The sequence below is a fragment of the Setaria viridis genome, chromosome 1 (assembly GCF_005286985.2).
Source record: "Setaria viridis chromosome 1, Setaria_viridis_v4.0, whole genome shotgun sequence".
NCBI classification, from domain to species: Eukaryota; Viridiplantae; Streptophyta; class Magnoliopsida; order Poales; family Poaceae; genus Setaria; species Setaria viridis.
The window spans coordinates 35059686-35085611 of record NC_048263.2 but is presented as its reverse complement, the minus strand read 5'-3'; the positions used below and the strand labels follow the sequence as shown (position 1 = coordinate 35085611).

At 50.3% G+C, this 25926-nt stretch overlaps 4 protein-coding genes, 1 long non-coding RNA gene and 2 pseudogenes across 8 annotated transcripts; 5 read left to right on the top strand and 2 right to left on the bottom strand.

The window, feature by feature from the left end:
* The first annotated feature begins 638 nt into the window (after window positions 1-638).
* On the top strand, window positions 639-4119 carry LOC117834341 (polyamine transporter PUT1). 3 transcript variants are annotated; one of them, XM_034713956.2, is made up of 3 exons: window positions 804-962; window positions 1810-2159; window positions 2286-4119. In XM_034713956.2, exon 3 carries the CDS (start codon window positions 2328-2330, stop codon window positions 3768-3770), a length of 1443 nt encoding a protein of 480 aa, XP_034569847.1. In that variant the 5' UTR covers window positions 804-962; window positions 1810-2159; window positions 2286-2327; the 3' UTR covers window positions 3771-4119. The 3 variants fall into 3 exon arrangements, with proteins under 3 accessions (XP_034569836.1, XP_034569847.1, XP_034569842.1); XM_034713951.2 differs by having other exon boundaries at window positions 807-962; window positions 1785-2159; XM_034713945.2 differs by lacking the exon at window positions 1810-2159 and having other exon boundaries at window positions 639-962.
* Window positions 4120-5479: 1360 nt separating this feature from the next.
* On the top strand, window positions 5480-7358 carry LOC117834373 (ubiquinol oxidase 1c, mitochondrial). Its single transcript, XM_034713970.2, has 4 exons — window positions 5480-6175; window positions 6274-6402; window positions 6485-6973; window positions 7070-7358. Exons 1-4 carry the CDS (start codon window positions 5834-5836, stop codon window positions 7127-7129), a joined length of 1020 nt encoding a protein of 339 aa, XP_034569861.1. The 5' UTR covers window positions 5480-5833; the 3' UTR covers window positions 7130-7358.
* Window positions 7359-7607: 249 nt separating this feature from the next.
* On the bottom strand, window positions 7608-10591 carry LOC117834391 (myb family transcription factor PHL11). Its single transcript, XM_034713985.2, has 6 exons — window positions 10077-10591; window positions 9731-9807; window positions 9552-9609; window positions 9367-9442; window positions 8450-8519; window positions 7608-8362 (listed from the first exon to the last, which is right to left on the bottom strand). The coding sequence occupies exons 1-6, from the start codon at window positions 10225-10227 to the stop codon at window positions 7967-7969; spliced, it is 828 nt and encodes a 275-aa protein (XP_034569876.1). The 5' UTR covers window positions 10228-10591; the 3' UTR covers window positions 7608-7966.
* A 3594-nt stretch (window positions 10592-14185) lies between these two features.
* LOC117834415 (uncharacterized) lies at window positions 14186-15281 on the top strand. Of its 2 annotated transcripts, none has more exons than XR_004635741.2 (3): window positions 14186-14320; window positions 14421-14575; window positions 14642-15281. It is a non-coding gene; the product is annotated as an uncharacterized lncRNA (long non-coding RNA). The 2 variants fall into 2 exon arrangements; XR_011897284.1 differs by lacking the exon at window positions 14186-14320 and having other exon boundaries at window positions 14369-14575; window positions 14642-14842; window positions 14915-15281.
* Window positions 15282-17004: 1723 nt separating this feature from the next.
* On the top strand, window positions 17005-20275 carry LOC117834408 (uncharacterized; annotated as a pseudogene).
* Window positions 20276-21741: 1466 nt separating this feature from the next.
* LOC117834383 (putative protein phosphatase 2C 23) lies at window positions 21742-23105 on the top strand. The gene has a single exon (XM_034713979.2). The coding sequence runs from the start codon at window positions 22013-22015 to the stop codon at window positions 23021-23023; it is 1011 nt and encodes a 336-aa protein (XP_034569870.1). The 5' UTR covers window positions 21742-22012; the 3' UTR covers window positions 23024-23105.
* Window positions 23106-24710: 1605 nt separating this feature from the next.
* LOC117834399 (nuclear transcription factor Y subunit C-4-like) lies at window positions 24711-25727 on the bottom strand (annotated as a pseudogene).
* Window positions 25728-25926: the final 199 nt, after the last annotated feature.

Below are 25926 nucleotides of genomic sequence, written 5' to 3'. Positions count from 1 at the left end.
GGGATGGTGCGGCGGCCGGCGGGGGGTGCGGTCGGCGGCGGGGCTAGGGCGGCCGGCGGCGGGGCTTGGTTGGCCGGCAGCGAAGGCGGCCGGCGGTGGCCAAAACCCGAATGGCGCCGTGCTGTCGTGAGAACAGAGGCGACGGAGGGAGGCGCGGGACGGGGAAAGGGGACGGGAACAGACGAAACATTTTTTCCATAACCAATGGCATTGGTTATCCACCAACTCCACGAGGAGGTTCAAAAGAGTGGTTTCTGGAGCAACAAAAGAGGTGCTCCAAAACTCCACCTTCATTTGCAGGCTGAATTTTTTGATGTAGTTGCTGGAGTTTAGGAGTGAAGTTGTGCCAAATAGGATCTAAACCAAACACGTAGAGCTGCATTAGGCTGGACTGGCTAGGGGTTTAGCGAGGCAACCACAACCTACTGTACTGCACTGCTGAAACAAATCGAGCGGTAGCAGGAAAAATGTTAAGAAACGGCACTGGCCATGTGCGCCGCATGGGCGGTTGCTCCCAGATAAAGGCGAAGCCTTTTCTGTTGTTTTCTGTTTTTATATCCATTCCTGCAGACTGAGTGCGCCATTGCTGCTTTGTGTTCTGAATTTTTCTCATGTCGATCAGTGCCATGAACCGCACGCCTTTTGCGTGAACGCGTGATTTGGTGCGAACTCCAATCGTGCAAGCGTGTGCTTTTCGGGGTCCTTGACGCTGCAATCGCAAGGAAAGCGACCTCTTTGCCTCGCTCGCTCGGCCCCAAATCACTCTGCTCAGTACTTATACGCAGACCGCACGGCCTTGCTCGCCAGAGGGAGAAGCATCACCCGGGGAGCTCGGAGGACTGGACATGGGCGACGCGCGGTCGGAGGTGCCGCTGGCCGTGCTCCAGGACCGCCCGGCCTCGACGGCGACGTCGCCGGTGCCGCAGCCTGCGGAGCCTGGCACCGACACCGGACAGCAAGAGGTGAGCTCCCTCGCTCTAGCTCCCGTCTAGCTCACGTCTCCGCCCGTACTTGTCTTAAGTTATTTCTTGCTGCACCCTCCTTGTGTTCGCCGCCGCTGAGCAGCGGGTAAGCTGGCTAGAACGGTTCATCTTGGCCCTGCTCTCCGGTCACGGTGGCCGGCAGCCTGGCGCACGTGGAGCTCTTTGCTTCGACTTGCTTGGGACTCCCCGTTCGCCAGCCTGCCTCGCCGCCGGACAATCCCGTATCCCGGTATCCGTTGACCTTTGTCGTCTTGGTAACCCCATCAATGATTTGCCACTTTTTTTCAAGCCGTCCTTTTTTCCGGGCCGTATAGTCAGGCAGCCAAGGCCCAAAATTGGTCCAGTTAGTAGGTAGTCTGGCCGGCCCAAACGGAACTGGGCTTTTCAGCAGTGGAGTGAGTGGGCGCCCATCCCGATCTGGCCGTGATTCCTTTCCTTAGAGCAACTCCAAGAGGCTGCTAATCTTACCCCCAATACTTTTTTTAGGAAAAAAGAGAGAAAAAATGAACTCCAACAATCCACCTAAACCTTCCCTAATTTTTTAGCGACGCTAAAAAACAGCCTGCCACCACGTATATTTTAGCGTTGGTGTTCCTCCCCCAATCCTGATTCCTGCACGCCCGCCAGTCCCTTCCGATGGGCCCAATACGATGACGTGGCCTGTGTTTGAAATATTGGGGGCTATTTATTAGCGATCTGCTGTGAACTGATATGTTTTTGGGGGAAATTTTTTTTGGAAGAACCCCCAATACATAGTTTTGGGAAGAATTTTTTAGGATACTCTTGGAGTTGCTCTTACAGGTGTAACCCCGGCGCTGCGGCGCAGGCTGCATGCCCGTCTCTGCAGCGACAGGTGTCCCCGGGCGCCACCCTGGAGCCTGAACGCCGCCGCCGCTTCGCCCAATGAATTCGTTTCAGACGAGCAATTGAAGCAGAGTCCTTGTCTCGGGGTGCTTGTACACTTGTGTAGCCTCCCGCTCGATTACGACTTCGACTAGTCTGAGACACAGGATACATCTCCAATTGCAATGTTTCAAGTCCAGAAGCGTAGAACGCGAGAATGTCGTATGAGAAGAGACATTGCAAGGCCAAACTGAACAGCTGGTGTTTCTGGCGGTGACGGTGAATCTCTGTCTCCATTTTCCAATCTGCTACATGTGTTCGTGATCATACGTGGTATGATTTGGTCTGACATCTGATTTCCCCTTCCTTTGATATTCTAGCACCATGCTGAACTCGAATCCTACTGCTGCAATTCATGCGTGCAATCATCTGATCGATCAATCTTTGTCCAACATGCAGAAGCTTCCCCAGAACACTGCACCGGCAGCAAGTAGTGCTCCAATGGGCGAATGCAGCACGGAGTACAGGGGCCTCCCCGACGGCAATGGCGCCGTTGCTGACGGCGTGGCGTCGGTGCCGGAGACGCTCCGCAAGGTCTCCATCGTCCCGCTGGTCTTCCTCATCTTCTACGAGGTCTCCGGCGGGCCGTTCGGCATCGAGGACAGCGTGGGCGCGGCAGGCCCGCTCCTCGCCATCGCCGGCTTCCTGGTCCTCCCCGTCATCTGGAGCATCCCGGAGGCGCTCATCACGGCGGAGCTCGGCACCATGTTCCCGGAGAACGGCGGGTACGTCGTGTGGGTCGCCTCCGCGCTCGGCCCCTACTGGGGGTTCCAGCAGGGGTGGATGAAGTGGCTGAGCGGCGTCATCGACAACGCGCTCTACCCCGTCCTCTTCCTCGACTACCTCAAGTCCACCGTGCCGGCGCTGGGCGGCGGCCCGCCGCGGGCGTTCGCGGTCCTGGGACTGACGGCGGTGCTGACGCTGCTGAACTACCGGGGGCTCACCGTCGTCGGCTGGGTCGCCATCTGCCTCGGGGTGTTCTCCGTCCTGCCGTTCTTCGTCATGGGGCTCATCTCTCTCCCCAAGATTCGGCCGGCGAGGTGGCTGGTCGTCGACCTCCACGACGTGGACTGGAACCTGTACCTCAACACGCTGTTCTGGAACCTCAACTACTGGGACTCGATCAGCACGCTGTCCGGCGAGGTGGAGAACCCCGGCAAGACGCTGCCCAAGGCGCTCTTCTACGCGGTGATCTTCGTGGTCGTGGGCTACCTGTACCCGCTCCTCGCCGGCACCGGCGCCGTGCCGCTGGACCGGTCGCAGTGGAGCGACGGCTACTTCGCCGACCTCGCGAAGCTCCTCGGCGGCGCGTGGCTGATGTGGTGGGTGCAGGCGGCGGCGGCGCTGTCGAACATGGGCATGTTCGTCGCCGAGATGAGCAGCGACTCGTACCAGCTGCTGGGGATGGCGGAGCGGGGCATGCTGCCGGCCTTCTTCGCGCGGCGGTCGCGGCACGGAACGCCGCTGGTGGGCATCCTCTTCTCGGCCTCCGGCGTGCTGCTGCTCTCCTCCATGAGCTTCCAGGAGATCGTGGCCGCCGAGAACTTCCTCTACTGCTTCGGCATGCTGCTCGAGTTCGTCGCCTTCGTGCTGCTGCGCGTGCGCCGGCCCGGCGCGCCGCGGCCGTACCGCGTCCCGCTCGGGACCGCCGGGTGCGTGGCGATGCTGGTGCCGCCCACGGCGCTGATCGTGGTGGTACTCGCGCTGTCGACGCTCAAGGTGGCGCTGGTGAGCCTCGGCGCCGTGGCCGTCGGGCTCGTGCTGCAGCCGCTGCTGAGGCTCGTGGAGAAGAAGGGGTGGCTCAGGTTCGCCGTGAACTCGGACCTCCCGGACATCGGCGTGGGGCGCGCACCCGACGCGGCGGACGAGCCGCTGGCGCCGTAGCCCGTAGGGTGGGCTGCGTCAAAGGGCCAAACCGAGCTAGTTTTGGGCTTCGCTCACATGGCGCGGCAAGAGATGTGAGTGGGCTTGGAGGCCGGGGTGGGCTCGGATATCAAAAGGTAGCTCGTGGAGGTTCGCATTCCCTTATTTTACGCGACTTTGATTTAAGTCGCGTGACACGCTGGAGGCTTGTTGTTTTGGCTTTTGCTCGCCTAGGATGAAGCATAGCGTTCTGGTAGTTCTGGTAGTTTTAACAACCATTGTGTCGGTGTCAAAGGAATTTGACACCGAACGATCCGTGTTTCGGTGGGAATAATACTCGTATTTGGAAAAACAGGTCTCTGTTTACCTTCGTAGTGATTCATGACCTTACATTCCAAAAATATTCTTACTCGATATGCCGTAGATGAAGGTAATTGAAGAAACCACGTAGTCACGTTTCTTACGCCTTCCGCCTTCTAATCTCGAGACTTCATCTTCATTCGAAGTCAATCGTCGTGACTACGCCTTCCGTCTTCTAACCTCAAGACTTCATCTTCATTCGAAGTCAATCGTCCAGCCTCAAGACTTCATCTGCGATCTAAGGCGAATGTCTAGCCTCAAGGCGCTTCCTTCATGGAGTCCTGTCGAGAGGTCCCAACCTCGTCTAGTTCTTCTCCGAGCATCATTCCTGAGTAAAAGAAAAAAGATAAAAGCACGATGTTCGAAACCAACCACGAACACTCAAGGGTTAATCTAAGGTTCCAACCTCGCATAGTTCTTTTCTGAGCATCATTCCTAAGTAAGGAGAAAAAAAGATAAAAGCATAGTGTTCGGAACCGACCAAGAACACTCGAGGGTTAATCTAGTGGGAGTTAGCTATTATTGTTGTCAATCACTGCCCTCAAGTCCTCCTAGGAGCATAGGTGATGCAAGGACACGAGATTTACTGTCAGAAGTGCCTCCATATAGCGCGCAAGGTTAAATGAGTTCCACTTTCCTTGCTACCGAAGCGCAACTTGCGAGGTTAATCTTGAGAACTGCTAATGACGTTCGAGGGTAATTGAGTTTTACTTCTCGGTTTGGAACTCGCGAGGCTAGAAGGGCTCTACTACAGTAAATATGTGCTAATCATAAATTAATTAGACTTAATAGATTCGTCTCGCGAATTAGCCTTCATCCGTGCAATTGGTTTTGTAATTAGTCTATGCTTAATACGTATAATTAGTATCTAAATATTCAATGTGATAGGGACTAAACTTTAATCCGTGGAACCAAACACTCCAATGTAGAACTTGCGAGGTCAAAGGGTTTCTTATGCTGTGGGCGGCGCTCGAAGGTGTTATCCCCAACATATTGCTTTTCTGTAGTCTTTTCTGTTCATGACCTAGCTAGTTGTGGAAACTCCAGAGGCATCAACCAAAAAACTCCGGAGGCATCAACCAAAATTCTTTTACAGTATATTCTAGTGCACGCTTCAATTTTACAATTTTAGAGAAAGAACAACAGCACATGAGACTTCTAAACATTTGATATGGCAGTGACCTGTTCGTGGAACCAAGCACCCCTGAATCCAAAGCCGAAAGCCTAGGAACCGACCAAACTGGCACGGCACGCATGGCTTTTTAACTTCAAGTGGTGGTATTTTTAGTAGTTTGTGTTTGTCGCGCATATGGCTAGGCTGTTCAGGACACTGCAGCAAAAAGGATCGGCAACCATATGATGTCCAAGCCCCAAGTTGTGCTTGAAAACACCCCTAAATCGTGGAGCAGCAGCCTCCACTCGCTAGCGGCCGCCTCGTGTTCTTCTTTTTCAGCTTAGCAGCCACCATGATTTGACATCCCCATGGCTCCACTCCGCTTGCTGCCGCGCCTCATCGTGTTCTTTTTCAGCTTAGCAGCCTCCGATTAGCATGACAGGTGGGCCCTGATTGGATTTTGCACCCAACAGCCGTCGCGTCCAAAATTGGGGACGCCTGCCGCGATCACGATCGACCACGTTTCGCTCACCGCACCCGACCACAGCTGCAGCTTCGCAAGCTCATTCCAGAGAGATCCTTTGGTTCACCGAACAACTCGCCGGCGACGATGAGCTCCCGCGCCGCCGGATCCGTCCTCCTGCGCCACCTGGGCCCGCGCGTCTTCGGCCCGGTCTCCTCTCCGGTGGCCGCGGCGCCGAGGCCCCTGCTCGCCCAGGCCGCCGCCGCCGTGTGGGTGCGGCTGCTGTCCACATCGACCGCAGAGGTGAAGGAGGAGGCGGCCGCGTCGAAGGGGAACGCCAGCAGCACCGCGGCCGCCAAGGCGGAGGCGGCGGAGGCCGCGAGGGAGGGGGACGGGAAGAAGAGCCCCGTGGTCAGCAGCTACTGGGGCATTGAGCCGTCCAAGCTGGTGAGCAAGGACGGCGTCGAGTGGAGGTGGTCTTGCTTCAGGGTAAGTCGTAGCTCACCGTCTCCCGTTCAGAGACCGCGCACCTTTTGCTGATCTGGGTCTCAATTGGCGTGACCCGTCCCCGTGTGCTAATCCTGCAGCCGTGGGAGTCGTACAAACCGGACACCTCGATCGATCTCACCAGGCACCACAAGCCCAAGGTGCTGCTCGACAAGATCGCCTACTGGACCGTCAAATCCCTGCGCTTTCCCACCGACATATTCTTCCAGGTGACCTCCCAATTTCTTGCTCGCCTCTCCCATTTTCCTGGAGCAGAGCACACATGCCAATTCTGACTAGAATTGGACGCAGAGGAGGTACGGCTGCCGCGCGATGATGCTGGAGACGGTGGCGGCGGTGCCGGGGATGGTGGGCGGCATGCTGCTGCACCTGCGCTCGCTCCGCCGCTTCGAGCACAGCGGCGGCTGGATCCGGGCGCTGATGGAGGAGGCCGAGAACGAGCGCATGCACCTCATGACCTTCATGGAGGTGGCCAAGCCCAGGTGGTACGAGCGCGCGCTCGTCCTCGCCGTGCAGGGGGTCTTCTTCAACGCCTATTTTCTCGGCTACCTCGTCTCCCCCAAGTTCGCGCACCGCGTCGTCGGCTACCTCGAGGAGGAGGCCATCCACTCCTACACCGAGTTCCTCAAGGACATCGAGGCCGGCAAGATAGAGAACGTCCCCGCGCCGGTCATCGCCATCGACTACTGGCAGCTCCCGGCCGATGCCAGGCTAAAGGACGTCGTTACCGTGGTGAGGGCCGACGAGGCGCACCACCGCGACGTCAACCACTTTGCTTCGGTATGTCCATTGGCACTTGGCAGGATTTACCTCTGTCAAATACTCAAATCTTATATGTGCACACGGATTTTGATTTCTGAATTCCGCTATGTGCAGGACGTCCATTTCCAGGGGATGGAGCTCAAGGAGGTGCCTGCGCCGCTTGGATATCATTGAACAAACCGGTTTTTAATCAGCTCAGTTCTTCATTATCCATTTCAAAAAATAAGATGGAGGTAGCTAGTAATACTTGACAAATTAATGGAGTCTCATGGGTTGTTCTTAAATCTTGTACGCTTGTGTTTGTGAGTAGAGATCAGACCTTGATACGTCCTTGACTATTCAGCTTACTGAATCTTCTCAATACCATCAGCTTCAAAAGCAACCTGCTTGGTTTGTTTTCCCATTTCTGTTGTTTGATCGGAGCCTTGTTTTTGTAATTTTTCTCGCTCAGTGACCACTTTCAGTTCAGGGATCTACTAATGCTCTTTATAAACTAAATGCAGCCACCCGTATGTCTGCACTCTGAATGACCTGTTCCTGTCAGCATGCCACCCTGCTCAGTTTCAGTTGTAGGTCCTCTGTAGTACTCCAACAGACCAACTGATCTGATTTTACATGCTCAACCAAAATGACCAGACAAACAAAACTACCCTGCTTGCAAACGGCCTGCTGCAAATGCTGCATGACCTCATATTGCTGCTCTTTCGATTCTAGATACATATGAATTACACGGATGACCAGACAAACAAAACTACCCTGCTTGCAAACGGCCTGCTGCAAATGCTGCATGACCTCATATTGCAGCTCTTTCGATTCTAGATACATATGAATTACACAGATCTCGTGTAAGATTAGCTCAATTTCTATGCTTATTCGGAGCCTCTTACCACAAATTTTACATTAGACCAACGCTGTAAACAAGCATCCTCCGGAATGCTGAAAGAATTTCTCACAACACAAGGGGAACTATTAGATTAAACTACGGTTGTTGCCGTCCATCTACTGAATCTTTCACCTCATGTGCTGATTCATCTTCAAATCCGCAGCGGATCGGTGATCGTAGCCTCCTCTGATGTTCAGATCCAGCAGCAGCAACCCTTCATCCGGAGTGCACTTGACATCATCGCCGTCGTGAACGCCATGGTACAGCTGGAAGCCTAGATTGCTCGCTCTGAGGTTGTCCTCGGATATGGCTTTCGCCAGGTCGCCATTGTTCTGCTCGCACACTTGTGACACGTTGTCCATGAAACCCGAGAGCGCGAGGTTGAAGTCTGTCAGCTGCGACCTGGTTGCCTCCAGGTTCGCAGCTCCTGATGCATCGTAGGACAGGTTGTTCTGGGCTTTCTCTAGTATTGTTTGCAAGTACTTGCCTTGCGCCTCTATTCGCATTTGCAGCTTCTTCTGCACCTGCATGTGTAAAAGAAATTAAGAGGTCAAAATTTTCTGTTCGTGGCTGCAAAAGCTGTAATGGGGAAGATTGCTTGGTAGTCTCACCTCAAGCTGCTCGTGGAGTTTCCTTTGGACTTCAATTTGGTACTTCAGCGCATCCGCAAGTGGCGTTTCTCTGATCCATGTTCAGAAACGGTAAACCAAACAGAAACAAGACCATGAAAACTGTGATGAAAAAAATGCTAAAACTGGAACTAGTAATTCAGACTCCAGAAAATGACTGTACGGAATGCAGCTTGCTTGGCAAATTTTAATTCTTTTTGTTCGAGTAGATGATTAATCCAGCTCCCGATTCATACATTGCTACTTGCATCAATTGATTGACAAAGGTATAGCTATTCTGAATCCCAACCCAGGCATATAATTTGCATCACTTCATCAATCATATAATACGTTATTTTTCGTTTACTTTTTTTAAACAATTAACAAGTGTGATGAGACTCTAAATTCAGTTATGCAATTTATTAAACAACACCTAAATTGTAGGCTTCGATAAAGCCCTATACCTTGACACATCAACGTCCCTTTCGTGTGACTTCATCTGCCCAATCATTGACCGTCCGGTGCTATTTGAGTAAGCACGTTGTGAGGATGATATTTCTCTTCTATCAGAGTAGACCGAGTATATTTGAATCACTAATAGTACGACCTATATCCTTTGTTTTGGACGAAGATATTACGATCAAAAGGCATCTTATTTCAGACACTGCCAACAAAAACCGCTGCTAATTCGTTCTATGCTACTTCATGGTCATCATGGCGTTTTGGCAGCGACAGTTCAGTTCTACTGATGCACATCATCAAAATAGGTTTTTGTCCTTGAATTATTGCTGCTCGAGGGAGACGATAGATGCATGTTCTTCACATCATGGCCGTGCCAAAAAGCAGACATGCATGAATCTAGGCACTGAGACACTGATGTTAAAGGAAGCGTGCCGGATAGGATGGTGACTGCTACTCACCCCGTATTGTTACCGGCAGTAGATGGAATGCTAGGAGGCACTGGAGCGGAGAAATTGATGCCCTGTGCGGCGAATGCTGTGAAAAGGATAAAAAAAAATGAGGGTAAGATTTGGAAAAGAACGCTTTATCCTTTTTTTCATTTTAGCAGCTCAGTATTCAGTAGTGGTATTTGCAAGGTACATACCCCCTCTGCTGGCTTCCAAGCCTGTATCTTTCTTGCTCTGTTTGCCAAGCCTGTATTTCTGCGACAAGAGGGACCGTCGTCAACAAGCAGAAATCAGCACGGGACAAAGCGATACAACGTGGACGACGGACAGCATTTACACATGAATTTGTAGAGAAGAAGATGGGAGTAGCTGGTACCTGGAGATGACTCTTGAGGTGGTACAAGGTGAGCCCTTTCATTCCCATCAGCCTCAGCACCGACTTGGGCGTCGCTTCTGCCGTCGCACAGCAAAATCAAATGGAAAACGATGGTCAGAACCTCCGAAGCAGAAGTTGTAGTAATGTGATGGCAACTAGGAGCCCTGATCAGTGAAGCTGTTAATCAGTTAGAGCAAGTATTCAGATGGATTCGAAGATGGAGCATGCATGCTGCTGTTTAGCACCACTGTTCCATCGAGCTGATGGGAGCTTGTCTGTGCTTGTTTGTACACTACTAGAGGAATAAGGAAGCATGAAATGGAGGACATGCAGTGCAGGTACTCACTGTCGGGCCCGCCGAGCTTGGTGACGGCCTCGACGAAGCGCTCGTGCAGGTCGGGCGTCCACCGCAGCCGCGGCTTGGGGTCCCGCGACAGCACCACCCCGCCCATCGCCGCCGCGCCGCCGTACCCCGCCCTCTCCATCCCCTCGAACATGCTGCTGACCCCGCGGCCTGTGTATCTCTCGGTCTTGGCCTCCTCGCTCCCCGACCCGCCGCCGCCGGCTGTCCGATCACGCCGCAGCTGGTCTGGCTGGCCCGGCGCACGCTGCGACTCGTACGCTTGCGCGCGCGCACGTCCGCCCGGCCGGCTGCGGCTCGCAGCTTGCTAGAGGCAGATTCCGCACACGGCGCGGTGTGAATCTGGTGCTCGCGCGGTCGCGGGGGAGATGAGAGGTAGCGTAGAATTTCGGCGAAGCCCGAGGCGGATTCCCGACGGGAATGTGTGCGATGAGTGGCGCGTTCGAAAGCTGGGCGGAGAGACACGGACACAGAGAGAGAGAGAGAGAGGGGGGGGGGGGGGGGGGGGGGGGGGGGGGGGGGAGAGGACTGGAGGAAGAATATGTAGTAGACAGAGAAAGAAAGCGAGGAGGAGCGCATCGGCATCGCCTCGCCATCATCATCGCCATGTACTCGCCAGTCATGTGTGCGCGGAATCTTGGGGGAGCCTTGTGCCGGGGGGCAAGCCCCCGGCCGGAACCAAAAACTAACAGACGCCAGCGGGTCGTCGGCACTCGGCACGACGGCACCGCACCACCGCGGCCGTCCGATCGCGGGCGACCGGCGCCCACGCCGTCCGATCCGGGGTCGCTTTCTGTTGGGTTCAGAGTTCGGAGATCGGGAGGGAGGGCGCGCGCGCGGGACAGGACAGGTCAATCGGCATGTGCGGCGGCGCGCCACGTGGAGGCCGGCCCCCGACAAGGGCGGGGCTGGCATGTGTGCGTGCCGTGCTGTGTCTTCCGGTCCTAGGCCAGAGAAGCTGTCTGTCTGATCGCTGCTAGATTTGCCTCGAGAACACCGTGCGCTGTACGTGCCTAGTAGGCGCCATTGCCTGTCCTGCCCATCCCGGCGGTCAATGCCGGCGACAGCCGGAGCTTCGCCGGCCGGGAGCTCGGGATCAAGAACGACGCCACTGGATATACCAGCGCCAAACGAGGAGGTGGTGATCAGCACTACGGAATTAACAGCTCGCGAGAACGACCGTTCCTATGCCATCAGTGGATATGCCGACGGAATTTGGTGATGGATGACCGACAGCGAGCTGCACAAAGGCCTTTGCCGAGGGGGAATATTCCGGCGGCACGTAGCGGCCGGGCGGAGAGCGAAAGGGCGGGCGGTGAAGGGAAGCGGGGTGGGGCCCTGGGGGCGAGGCGGGCGAGAGGGACGCGGGGAGATGTTGGCGGTGGCGTCGCGTGGCCCCTCCCCCGGGCCCGGCGGGAGGGAATATTCGCGGCGCCAACTTGGCGGTGACCGCCGCCCCACCCCCGCCTCCGTCCGTCGAGGCCGAGCGCCCAAATCGCCTCCCGCTTTTTCGTCGTCTTGTGTTCTCCCGATCGCTTGGCCGCGGAGCCGGACCGCACGTCGAGGAGGGCGTCAAGCGTCAGCGTGAGCTCTGGCTAGCGTGGCGAGGACCGAGGAGCTAGCTAGCTGCTGGTAGCTCGGTGCCGACGGTTACACGCCTGGCTCGGCCCGGCGTTCGTTGCGCGCCGCCGGTGCATGATGTTCCTTCCTGCCGTGCCCGTGCTCGATGCACAATGCTCATTTCTCATGCTACTGAAAATCATGATGGCTAATGGCACGCATGCACGTCACATGGTTAGTACTTAGCACTCCGCATAACGTGAGCTACGGAGTTGAATTGTGCCCCTGCCTCGTTCAAAACTTAAAAAGAAAACGAAAGGAACTGTGCCTCGATCTCCCTTAAAATAAGTGATCTCTGTACTGTTGTACATGATCGGACAATGGTATCCGAGGCGTGGGATTTTAAAGGGCGGTTTTGGTGGCAATTAGGTGCGAGTAACAGTAAAGGGTGGAAGATAAAGATGAAGAAATAGTGTATGTAGGTTGTAGAAGATGCCGTTCCGTTCCCAATTCCCATGCCTAGGACTGTAGGCCACCTTGAGGTTGAGATATTCTTCTTTGGGGCCGGGGCACGTATAGATTTGGTTGAGGAGCTAGCTATCCGAGCTACGATTCGTTTGTCTTTGTTCGCGTTCCCACTCTACCCTACCCTAAAGTCTAAAGCAAACGCCTTTCAGCGGCATCGCATACTTAGGTTTCAGTTTTGGAGCTGGAATCGTATGCTTAAAGGGAGGACGTCGCACAATTCTGATCAGTTCCTACTTCCTCGCGTGTTATCAGTAACATAAACTGCGTCGGGCCGGGGCTCGCTTTTTGGGAAGCCCGTTCCCACCGCGCTCACGGCCCAGCTGGCCTGCCTGCAGGTCAAAAAAAGGGTTGGCCTGGATGCGGGATCTACTCCACGAGGAGAGCGGTACGGACGTAGATGATATCATCACGATCTCTCTTTGCGTACCGCTAGGGATGCTTAACGCCACTTCGCCAACTGACATTACCTGCACTGGGTGTTTCCGAGCTACGAGGCTTACACCCATTCGCATTAATTCATCCAAAGTTCCTTACCCTTATGCACGAATTTAGTACTCCGCGAGTCAACTGAGCATCTCAGCGGCGGATTGAATACCCGGATCCAATCCTTACATAGTACTTCCTCCGTTCCAAATTGTAGGTCGTTTTGGCTTTTCTAGGTACATAGATATTATTATGTATTTAGATATAGCATATGTCTAGATGCATAATAATATCAATGAATCTAGAAAAGCTAAAACGACCTACAATTTGGAACGGAGGGAGTACATTAGTACGGAGTGACTTTTGTTGATAGCTCAAACCAATTTCACAAATCACAACCATCAGACACGCATTTCCTTGAGCCGCCTGTGAGTTTTGCAGGCATCTATGGACCGCGACTACTACGTGACAGGGAATTCACCGAACGGACCAGCCCTCTTCCCGGGCGGGCACGCCGTGCGCGCGCATGCCCCGCGCCGCGACACATGACAGCGCGGCGCGCCGCGACACATGACAGCGCGGCGCGCCGCGGGCCGGGACGGGGTCGTCGCTCGCAGCCAGACTCTGCCATGCCAAGCCCCCGCTCCACCACATGCGGAGCGGCGGCTTGTCAATGCGGGGATCACATGCCGCTGGCCGTGTCCGAGCAGCAGGGGGATCCGAGAGCCGAGCGCGGGTTGTTGGGTGGTGGCGCGGCAGTGTGCCAGGGGGATGAGCTGTGCGGCCGTGGGAACGGCGGGAGGGAGGGGAGCACGCGGAATCTCTCGTGCTCTCCACCATTCTTCTACTCCTCCCCCCTGCGCAGTGGCGCTCACCACGCCGCTGCTCGCGCTCGGCTCGGCTCTCCGGTCCGGTCTCCCCGCCCGCCACCGGCAAGGCTGGCAAGCTCAGCGGGGCGCGCAACGCGACAAGGGGGTGGTAGAACGAGGCCCGTTCGGTTCCACGGACTGTTTAGTCCTCGCATTAAATATTTAGATACTAATTAGGAGTATTAAATATAGAGTAATTACAAAACCAATTACATAGATAGAGACTTATTCGTGAGACGAATTTAAGCCTAATTAGTCCATGATTAGATCATGGACTAATTAGGCTGAATAGATTCGTCTCACGAATTAATCTCCATCTGTGCAATTAGTTTTATAATTAGATCATGTTTAGCCTTTTTAGTTAGCATCCGAAGATTTGATATGATAAGAACTAAACTTTAGTATGTAGAATAAACAGACCCTGAGTCCGCGGTCCACATGGAAGCACTGTTCCTTCTACAGGGCCCCTCATAGTGATAGTACTCCAAAGGAGTATTCTTTAGTTCTTTGTCCTTTACGGTGGATTTGATACTAATATGCCTCCAACCAGCCAGCAATTTTATTGCAAAATTAAGTTCCTATGATTCTTTTTTTTTGGAAATATAGTACCTTGGAATTCAATAGAATACAGACCCTTGCATCGACATTTCCACCAATCGGATTGACACAATGGTTGTACGACGTATTTAGTCATTTCCACCAATCGGATTGATACAATGGTTGTACGACGTATTTAGTTCGAGACTGTTCAGTCAGTGGTGGTTGGAACGAAAGAGACATCTCTTTTGTCAATCTTCCAAGACTTACTGTCAACACTTGGATGCCAAATATATCAAATCTGGTGATGAAGTAAGAAATCTCTATCAGCCAATTCACTATTGTTATCTTTAAACAATATCTAATCGGCTTCTTCACCGGATGCTGATGTGGAGCCTCCTACTATGAGCAGGAGCGAGCAGCGCACCACCATCAACCTCTCCCATTATGGGAGCCGATGCTCCTACTATGACTGACTTGATGTGAGGACCGGCATCCAGGAAGCGCAAACTTGGCTCTTCATCATCTACCGCTCCTGGGATACCATCGTCAACTGAAACTGTTCAGGTAACTCATTTTCTTACACAAATTGACTTTTATGCTCTGTCTATATTGACCAAAGTTTTCTCTTAGACATCTGCTCCAGCTCCTGATATCCAGCCGACGACTGTCCAGAGGGTAGAAGAAACTCAAATTTTGCCTATCACTTCATCGGCTGTTAGTTCTTCTGATCCATATGCGCAACCATCAACCAATGAGACGTTTCCCCAAATGCCTACATCAGGCTCATCGGCCATTGTTCCTTCTGTTCACTAAGAAATCCAATTGAAAAAAGCATATCTCTTTACCTCAGTCTTTTGCATTAATTTTAACAATTTGTTTCTAATCTTATCTTTAATCTTGCAGGCCCAAGATTCTCCGTCCGATAGTCTCTTCTCCTTCAATGTTGATGATTTCATGGCTGAAGACGAAGTAGGCCCTTCAAGCACATCGACTCAACAAACAATAGTGACACCCTTAGCCGATGAGGTGAAGAATCGACTTCAAGAGATGTTGGCTTTTCTGGACTAGAATATAATCGAATTGGTTCAAGATGCTGAGCTGATCTGCACCATTCTTCAATCTGTCAGAAATCACCTGACCCCAGAACTTGAATCAGCCATCATACCTGCAGCTTTTATTGAAGGCCATCAATTCCAAGTTTTTCAAGCACAACAACGCTTGGCCGACCGATCTGCTCAGCAAGGTATGATCAATCAAAGGGACACCGGTCGACAGGAAGTTGCAGAATTGAAGAAACAAATCGACACCCTCGGAGAAGCCCCAGCCTAGATCAACTAGGAACTCGATCGACTTAGAGTCAGAGAGGCCTAGCTTCTAGAAGAACTAGAGGACGTCCGAGTCGCCATCAACGATCAAGAGCAGAAACTGAATCAACTTCCAGAAACTGTCGGTAAAATCAGAGAAGAGGTGGTCCTTAAGATTCGTCAAGCTCGCACTCTTCATCAAAGTATCAAACCGATTCCAGGAACTGTTGAAGACGATAATCGGATAATTGATGAAATTGACCAGATCCACCTGCGTGCGGTGAACGCGATCCAGAAAACTCTAGGATCATTGTAAAAACTATGCCCTTCATCTGGTTAACTTGAAAAACTCCATGATGCTTAATGATGAACAACGTTTCTTTTTGTAATATTATTTGCTCTAGAGGCGATGCATGTCACATCGGCTTTCATGATCATTTCATTTTTTACCTCTAAAGGTAATACCATGCGGTATCGGCTATTACCCAGCTGATGTAGGATCCATCAGCTTTTAAGTATCAACCCATATTTTCCATTGAGCGCTTAGGAAAAGGTTCCAGTGCATGTAGCCAATAACAATTTAATTATTCCAAATCATCATCCATAAGAGATTTCATAATCATCGGCTATCAAATCTTTAAAACATCACGATCAATTATCCATTAAAAAAAACTTTCAGAGCTGTCTGCTTGGACAAACTCCAAAGACCTTGATCATTAGTCTGAATAAAATCTCATTCCCAAATTCTTTCAGAGAGACACTCGACATTTTCAAACTCCCATACTAATGAATCGGCTGTAACCATGCTAACTGATGCATCAGCTTGGACCACTTCAACGTCATCACCTTGCCACTTGATTAGGCATTGATGCATTGTCGAAGGAACACAACAATTAGCATGAATCCAATCTCGACCAATGAGCAGACTATATGAACCCTTTCCGTAGATGACAAAGAAAGTAGTAGGAAGACTTTTACTTCCAATCATCAATTCAACATTTAATGCCCCCTTGGTCTGAGATGCGTTTCCTCCAAATCCAGCAGCATCGTATCGGTCTTGATTAAATCTTCAGGTCCTTTCCCAAGCTTCCGATATGTGGTGTAAGGTATAAGGTTGACAACAGCTCCTCCATCAACCAACATCTTCATCATCGGCTTTCCATCAACATATCCTTTGACATACGATGGTTTTAGGTGCTGATGCTTCTCTGGTTTATCAAATACTGCATGTTGTGGTTGGAGAGTTAATTGTGCCATTGCTTCTTCAATCTCTTTAGGTTCTCCATGGTTTTCATCAAAATAAGCCCTAAAACCTGCAGGTAAGAAAAAAACCATATTTATTGGAGCCGATGGCTTACCTTCATTGGCTTTCTGTTTGATGCGCCAAACTTGATTTCTGTCGGATTTCTGTTTGATGCAATTCAGTCTGTTCTCTTTCATATCTCTTCTCTTCATATTGGCGCAAGTATTCTTCTTCCTCTTTCTGATGCCGATACTCTTTTTCTTGTTGGCACTTGTATTTACTTAGTAGCATTTGAGTCGTGACACGTGGACGATTACTAGCACTAGACTTGGATGTCTCGCCTTGTTCATATCGGCTTTAGCACGATGCTTCCCGGCCTCTTTAAACTCATCGGCTGAGAGCTGCACCTTGGGATCCACGGCTCCAAACTCCTTTTCTCTAGCCAATGTCAATACTTTGGCCCTATTTGTATCCGCTTATTTCCCGCTTATCGGTGGAAATAAGCCATAAGCCCACCCAAACACTTTGGTTATTTCTTGCTTACCCACCAAGCCGCTTAGCCCACAATCCAAAATAGAACTACCGCTCCGATTCTCCTGTACGCGGCCTCTGGGACGCTTCTCCCGCAAGCAGACCAATTTTTTCCCGATACCCCTCACCCCACCGACACCTGCCGTCCGTTCCCCGTGCCCGTCCGCCGCCGACCCTGTCCGCCACTGGCTCCAGCCACCTCCATCCGGCTTCGGCCGCCACCCTCCACCGGTTCCCTGCCCAGATCCAGCCCGGCTCCTCCCTATTGAGCAGATCCTGTCCACCTGCCTGCTGCTATTCTTGTAGGAGTTCCCATCCGCCTGCTGTTGTTCCTGCTCGCAGGCGTTGGCCATCAGATCCCTTCCGCCTGCTGTTGCTACTGCCCGCAGGTGCTGGCCCGCAGATTCCATCCGCCACCCTGTTGTTGTTCCTGCAGATCCCGTCTGTCCCCTATGTGCTGGACCTGTGTGGTGACCCCCTGCTGTTTTCCCGCAGGTGCTGGCTCCCCTCAGGTGCTGCTGTTGAGAAGAAGGTGCTGCTGTTGAGACGGATTGCACAAGAGCAAGAGCAAGGTAAAATTGGTATGAATTTTTTGATGGATTGTGCAAATGGCAGATTGTGAATTGCATAGTAGTACTTCTTGATTAATGACGCTCTCAGTTTATGGTCAGTAAACAAGATTCTAGATTTATATTTAATTGTACAGTACTATAATCAAATTTTAGATGGAAAAGTCATCAAAGATTGTGGCAAAATGGGATTCATTTGCCGTGAAAGCTTTCAATGACATTTGTGTGGAAGAAGTACTTGTTTTCAATTGGCCGCAACAATGTTTGAATGTGGTGGGATATGCAAATCTTGTTAGAAAGTTTTATGAGCGTACCAAGATGCCATAAAATGAGACTCAAATGAAGAACAGGTGGGATATATTGAAAAAAATGTTTACCCAATGGAAGGTTTTGAACTTGAGAGCAACCGAATTGGGAAGAGATCCTGTTACTAGTTGTATTGTGGCTGATAATGAATGGTGGGAATAACAAAATGCGGTGAGCCCACTAACACTCCCGATTAGAGATAGTTCACATACACATTGTTTGTTTTGAACAGAAGGTCTAATGGCATACTGTTTTGGTGTTATTTTACAGGCTATGCAAGGTTGTATCCGGTTCAGAACAGCCCCGCTTGAGTATAAGGATTAGATGCGAATCATGTTTGAATCTGTCATTGTTACAAATGAGACTTCATATGTTCCATGTGGTGATGGCAATGTTGATGTTGATGAACATGATGTTGCTGATGCCGGGGGTGACATTGATAAGGAGGCACCTAAGGCCCCAACAAGTTCTGAGTGGAGGGCTGCAAAAAGGCCAGCTCCTAGTTCCCCTAAAGGAAAGAAGAAGAAGATTTTTAGAGACCAATGCATGAACCATTTGGTCGATGCATGAGTTGAAAGTTCAAAGTAGTAAATATTTAGCCACTTAACAAGTTGTTGATCACGTTAGAGATGAGATTGGAAGTATGTTGGATCAAGTCATCAAGGATGAGGCTGAGGAGGGGAGTGATGAACACTTCTATGCCACATAACTTCTTTAAAAAAAGGAGAACCGTGATGTGTTCATTACATTGAAGACATCAAATGGAAGGTTGAATTGGCTGAGGAGGGCTTGGGAGATAAGGAAGAAGCACTAGGGTCTTGCATTAGTATGCCATTTCTCTTTTGTTTCTTTTATGTTCCTAAGTATGCTGTGTGAGACTATATACCTTTTATCAGTTGTGTTGTACCAATAAAAATTCATCTAATTATCTGGTTAGTACTTTTTGACAGGCTTGCATTTTTTTATGAGTACCTCTAGTGAATGTGAAGGCAACAGTGACTCTGTTCATAGCATGGATGTCGATGAATTTGATGATACTGATGATGATTACATAGTGGCAATGCTTGATCTGGACTACATGGCATCATCTAGTATGAACAAGAAGAAGATTACTACTACGATACCAAGGATGACTGGAATACAATGGGTTGAGTTGCAACTATAAGATTAAGTGGAGTGCTTTAACATGTTCAGAATGAGAAGGTCAGTTTTCTTAAGCCTTCATGACACCTGGGTACAAGATTATGGATTGAGATCAAGTAGATAATTTTGTAGCAAGGAAGCATTAGGAATGTTTCTATGGGCTTGTGGTGCACCTCAATCTTTTAGGCAATGCAAGAATAATTTTCGTTGCTCATTAGAAACTGTCAGTAGGAAATTGGAAGAGGTTCTTGAATCTATCATGAGATTAGCTGTTGACATTGTGAGACCTAAGGACCCAAAATTTTCTATTGTTCATCCTAAACTACAAGAAGCAAGGTTCTGGCCTCATTTCAAAGATTGCATAGGAGCAATAGATGGTACCCATATACCTGTAACTGTGCCATTAGCTGATCAACCAAAATACATTGGCCGGCATGGGTATCCTTCACAAAATATTATGGCGGTATGTGACTTTGATATGCGGTTCATATTTATTGTCACTGGTTGGCCTGGTTCTATCCATGACACTCATGTATTATTGGACATGCTTCTCACGTACAAGGAAAAATTTTTACATCCTCCCGATGGTAAGAACGAGTTATATTGCAATTTATTTTCCAGAGAATATGTGCTCATTGTGATATAATATATAAATATAACATGCGTGCAAGTACTATCTTGTTGACTCTGGATATCCTAATAGAAAATGATTTCTTGCACCCTACAAGGGACAGAGGTATCATGTTTCTGAATGGCAGCATGGTCAGCATCCGGTGGGATTGAAAGAAGTGTTTAATCATGCACATTCATCCCTTAGAAATTTGATTGAGCGATCATTTGGAGTTCTAAGGATGAAGTGGCGCATTGTCTTAAATTTGCCCAGTTATCCGGTTAACAAGCAGTCCAAAATTATAGTTGCTTGTATGGCCCTTCACAATTTCATCAGAGATAGTGCCGTACATGACGTGCATTTTGATTAGGATTTTGAGAAAGATGATGCTAATCCAACCCAGCCTAGCACAGATGGTGGTGCTGCTGCTTTAGGAGATGATATGGATTTGGGTGCATTGCGTGATGCTATTGCTGTCGCTATGATTTCGTGATTCGTTGTTGTACCCATGACGAATGTTTTCATACTAGACCGATCTATCATATCAATTTCATATTATTGTAATGCAATTTTTATTTAACAAACCCAAAGACATTAGAATTATTGTCTTTTCCTCATATTCACAAAAAAAATGAGCTATTATTAGCCTTAGGGGCATTCAGGTCAATTTACCAGCCAGGACAGACAATCGATACAAAATAATCAGGATTGCCAAACACCCTGCTTATTCAGACAGCGGATTCTTAAACCTGCTTGCCAGATAAGCGAGTTTCAGAAAAGTGAATACAAGCAGGCCTTTAGCTTTTCCTTTCACCAAGCTGATCTCCACCATGTTTGTGCCCGTCGGAAAAGGGTGCCATCTATCTTCATCGACCTTTTGACTCCTTCGAACTTGATTCCACCTTATTCAATAGCTGATTGGATCTGCTGATAAAAAACTTTGCAATCATTAGTATTGCTTTAAACTCTTCAACCGATGGGATCGTATGATTTGGGGATAACTGGATCTGTCCCTGTTGCAACAACTAACCAAAGATCTTATTAGCTTTTGAAATATCAAAACTATATGTTTCCAGCGAATTTTTCACCCAAGGACAGGAAACTGGCTTTTTATTTCTGATCCATTCAGCCAATCCCCCACTTCTAACTCCTCATCAGAATCTGAAGAATACGATCGAACATTAGCAACCCTCCTTTGATATCTATCTTTACGCATTTCTTGGAATCGGCTTTCACGAGCCGATATCTCTGCACCAAATGCCCGAGACTTTCAAATTCTTGAGAAGAAAACTTTTCTTTAATCACTGTTAAGTTTTGATTAGCAAATAAACACATGTGATTACTACTTCGACAGGTACTACGTGTCAAGACCAAACAAAAATATAAATTGTATGTTTGACAATTAATCTGCCACAAGTGCATGTTTAAATCGAAGTACATATGGGAACCCTGTGGTTTGGGTTTAAAAAAATGTGACACTTACACGTGGGACCCTCGGTCCATGAACCAAGCTTTTGTAGCTCCTGCAATTCTGTACAGCACCGTTCTTATCCATCCACCCACCGTTTGTAGGCTCCCAGGTCCGATCCCCATCATCATCGTTGACCTCGATATAGAGTTCTCGACGTCGATTTGTGTATTTCTGGTGCTTTCCTTGCTTGATTTCTCCTTCCTTTTGGTTTCTTCCTTTTTCCTTTTTGATTACAGTCTGCGAAATCGATTTCAACTGCTAGATCCATCGTCCGTGATTGAAGTTAATCGATCGATTTCGGGGGTGTTTGGATACGGGGTGCTAAATTTTAGCAGTGTCGTATCGGATGTTCGGATGCTAATTAGGAGAACTAAACATGAGCTAATTATAAAATTAATTGCAGAACCCTGTGCTAATTCGCGAGACGAATCTATTAAGCCTAATTAATCTACCATTAGCAAATGGTTACTACACACCACATTGTCAAATGGTAGATTAATTAGGCTTAATAGATTCGTCTCGCGAATTACACTCCAACTGTGCAATTAGTTTTGTAATTAGTCTATATTTAATATTTCTAATTAGTATCAAACATCCGATGTGATGGGTGTTAAACTTTAACAGGTTGAACCAAACAGACCCGAACATCAACTGCTACTAGATCCATCGTCGGACGCCTCCCAATCTCCCATGAGTCGGTCACCCCGTCGATCTCCCTCTCCGAGTCCGATGTCAGTACGTCCGGATTGGCGGATTGGTATTTTTAGATTATAAATTCCAAACTAGAAGAGGAAGCGATCTAAGCAAGCAGGAGGCGCCGGACGATGGCAACGACGATGGAGAATCTAGAGCAGATCCACCAAACCCTCGGAGACATTGACGCCCGCGTCCCTGACGCACTCCGCGTCGCGTTGGGGCTCGGCTACCGAGCGTCTCCCACGCCAGCTCCCGGCGAGGACGACGAGGTCGCCGACTTCGCCGCCTCCCTGTTGCAGCCGCCGGCGACGGACGACGGTGCCGGTGACCGCGGCCCCACGGAACACGACGCCGCGGCGCCGAGGATTGACTGGGCGTCATGCTACGTGCCGTTGCACGACCACGACGCGCACTTCGGGAACACCAAGGCCGGCGTCCTCGGCGTGGCGGACGGCGTCGGCGCGTACGCGGAGTCCGGCGTGGACGCTGGCGCCTTCTCCCGCGGTCTCATGACGAACGCCTCCGCGGAGGTTGCGGCGCTGGAGCCCGGCGCGCACGTCTGCCCCCGCGCGCTGCTGGAGCGGGCCTACGACGAGACGGCCGCGTCCGGTGCGCCGGGGGCGTCGACGGCGGTGATCCTGTCGCTCGCAGGCAACGCTCTGGAGTGGGCGTACATCGGCGACAGTGCCTTCGCTGTGCTTCGGGGCAGCAAGATCGTGTTCCTGTCGACGCCGCAGCGGCACCTGTCCCGCACCTCGCTAAAGAAGCTTCGCTTCTCCTCCACTGCCGCCCGGCGGAAACAGCGTCTCTTCTCCTCCTCCGACCCGCCGTTTCAGCTCAGCGCGGCAGGCGAACACAGCGACAGCGTCTTGGATGCCAAGGCAGGGCAGCTCGCGGTGAGGGCTGGGGACGTCGTGGTGGTCGGGACGGACGGGCTTTTCGACAACATTCTCGAGGAGCAGCTGGAGCTCGCCGTGCAGATGGGCACCAGGTTGGGCTTCTCGCCCAAGAACATGGCGGACATCATCGCCGGCGTCGCTTACGAGAGGTCAAATCAAACAAGCTCAAAGCGATTGCGCAAAGGGAAGCCGGACGACATTACCGTTCTAATAGCATTCATTGTCCAATCCGATTTGTGATGTGGTAATGCTCAGTGCTGGCCAGCTTGGGGACCTGGGGTTCATTATCAGAGTTGAGCATGGGTATTATCCCATCCGGCCATATAGTATTTAAATCTACGGGCTTGCTAGCGTCCGGACGTCTGGCGGAGCAACTTTCGTCGGACGCATGCATCACCATCCGTTTTAAATCTGACGGCTATAGTAGTACCATAATAAATACCACTAATTACCCGACATTCCGTTGCAACATCAAACAAAATAGCTGCAACATTGAAAATCTATGGTTGCAACATGAAAAGATGCGAAAAAATAGCTCAATGTAAACATAATATTCGTGAGGAAAAATTCCCACTGCAACATTGAACACATGTTTCATGCAACATTTCCAAAAAATCATCATATGTTGAGTTGGGGTTGAGCTCGTACGGGAAGAAATATTGCAACATGAAAAATTGACAGATGAAACAACAAAAGCCAACTATTGCAACATCGAAACATCTCAGAAAATCAATCGTGCAACATCAGACGATACGTTCATCCGCAACACCCGTGCGCATCTACAGCGCTTGCAACATTCAAGAATCCCTACTGCAACATCGTGAGATACCTATTGCAACATGGCCGCCGACCGATCCTTCCCCGCTCGGATCTTGCCGGGGTCGGGGAGAGGGCCACCGGATCCGAGGGCGTTGGGCGCTCCCGGTTGGTTGAGGACGTCGGAGTGGGGGGAAGGGCGCCGCCAGGATGAGGGACGAGGTTCCTGGAGTGGAGGAGCGCGCCACCGCCGGGGTGGACGAGGAGGACGCTGTGGTGGGGGAGCGCGTCGCCGTCGGGGTGGGGGACGAGGCCACCGGGGTGCGGGACAAACCTGCCGGGGTTGGGGAGCGTGCCGCCGCCGGAATGGATGAGGAATACGTCGGGATGGAAGGTTGAAGAAGAAAAGGGATGGGGAAGAAAAAAACGGTAGAAACAGATAAGGAATGGAGCGGTGGGGAGCGTCCAAACGTCCGACGCCCTGACCATAACGTTTACCTTAAATCTAATATTATCCGAGCATTTTAGGTGGCTCCAACACCTGCACTTTTGTTCTCTTTGTTTTATGATTTTTTTATTAAAAGGAAGGATGAATCCTAATTCTGAATCAAATGTTTCAACCACCACACTTTGGTGTTACTAATTTATGTATGGATTTGGAACTGGAGACCTGTCTCTATTTATAATTTATATCTATGTATATTGTGTAGCGTCTCGTTTGAGGTCATCGCTTTTACCCACTCTCCAGCGACGAGCGGTTCGCGCACTGGCGAATTCGACCACGAAGAAAAGCATACACTACAATCTCGTAGAGAGGATCCTGGTGCTGGGCACAACCACCATGGAATGCAGGCGAGTCCTACTATGTGGCAGACATGCCGGATCATGGCGGACTGTGCCTCGCGTCTTCAGCAAGGAGCAATGCTTGCAGCTCTGGTTCTGCAACAGCATAGGTGAATGGGGCTCATGAAAAATATCTCTTTGCCGCCATAGACGTGGACAAAAATTCATAGTCCCGTGAAACGCACGGGCATATATCTAGTGAAAGAAAAATTCCAGTTTAGCCTGAAATAAGCATTTGTGTTAAGTGTTAACTATGAAACTTTGGTGACTGAGTGAGTGATCAGGAAGGCAAAACACTAGTCAAGCAAAGAGCACAATGGCTAACAAATTAGGCAAACAAACACAGGCGTCGCATGAAGTCCCATCACTCAGTTGCTACAAGGGCCTCCATTGGCCCAACAGTTGGTATATTGGACTAGACAGAAAAGGGTAATCTTATACTACATTAGTTTGCAAATCACAATCATTTTCTACTGCTGCCATGGCAGCGTCGGGAGTCGAAACTACCATCAGGAAACCCTATGACCTAATTAATGGCAACTGTTTCAGCCAGCAATCATCGGCAGTTAACATAACCAAATCATATTTGCTTAGAGGCCTAAGTTCAGACCAAGATGTAATTGCTTTTCTGTTACTATCCTTGGCTACTTTCAGGGAGACTGCTGCCTCTTGCCCTTGCGGCTTCTGCCACATATACGTCATTGGGTGACCCTGCTGGCCACCATACATCATACCTGCTGTGCTGGCACATAGTAATATGGATAAGAACTATGATCAGCTGGGGCCCCATAGCAGCCGGCAGGCCAACTCTTGGAAGCCCGAGTCCCTCTTCTTTCATTTCATCCCTCGGAATTATGTCCACCAGGAAGTCATATATATCAGTCCTGGTGATGGCAGCTGCAATGTCGTACTTCTGCAAGGTCCGTCGCTTGTTCTCCTCTGTGTGCATCCATGACCTCAATGTCAGCTCTAATATGAATACCTTGCATGCCTTCGCAAAGACAACGGGCACTTCTGCAGAGATCATCCGCACATCCTCATCAGCTTTCATTATCTTCTTTATCCTTGCAAGTGGCAAGGTGTGGTTCTTGAAGTCAGTTGTTTGCTCGATCTCATCCATCTGGGTAGTCCAGAACTCTCTGAGCTGCTGTTGCTGCTGTTGCTGAAGTTATTGGTGAAATTGCTGAGCCTGCTGGTAGACCATCTGGTGCTGAGCACTGAGTTAAGCTGGATTGGGGAATGGTGCTGCTGGCTGTGAGCCAGGAGGAACAGCAGGAGCTCCAGGTACCATTGTGAGTGGTGCATAGGCAGCAGCAGCAGGATAAGGTTGTGACCCAACACCCATCACTGGCTGAGGCTGTGAGGATGGTTCCAGCTTATTTGTCCAAAATCAATGATTGTCCTGACCCTTGGAAAACAATTGCAAATTTGATCAGATGTTTCTTCCCATCCAGATCAACCAGAAAGATTACAAAATTACAGGTCATAACACTTGTAAAAGTGCAAAAGACATATTGCAGGTTATAACATTGTTAAAATTCTCA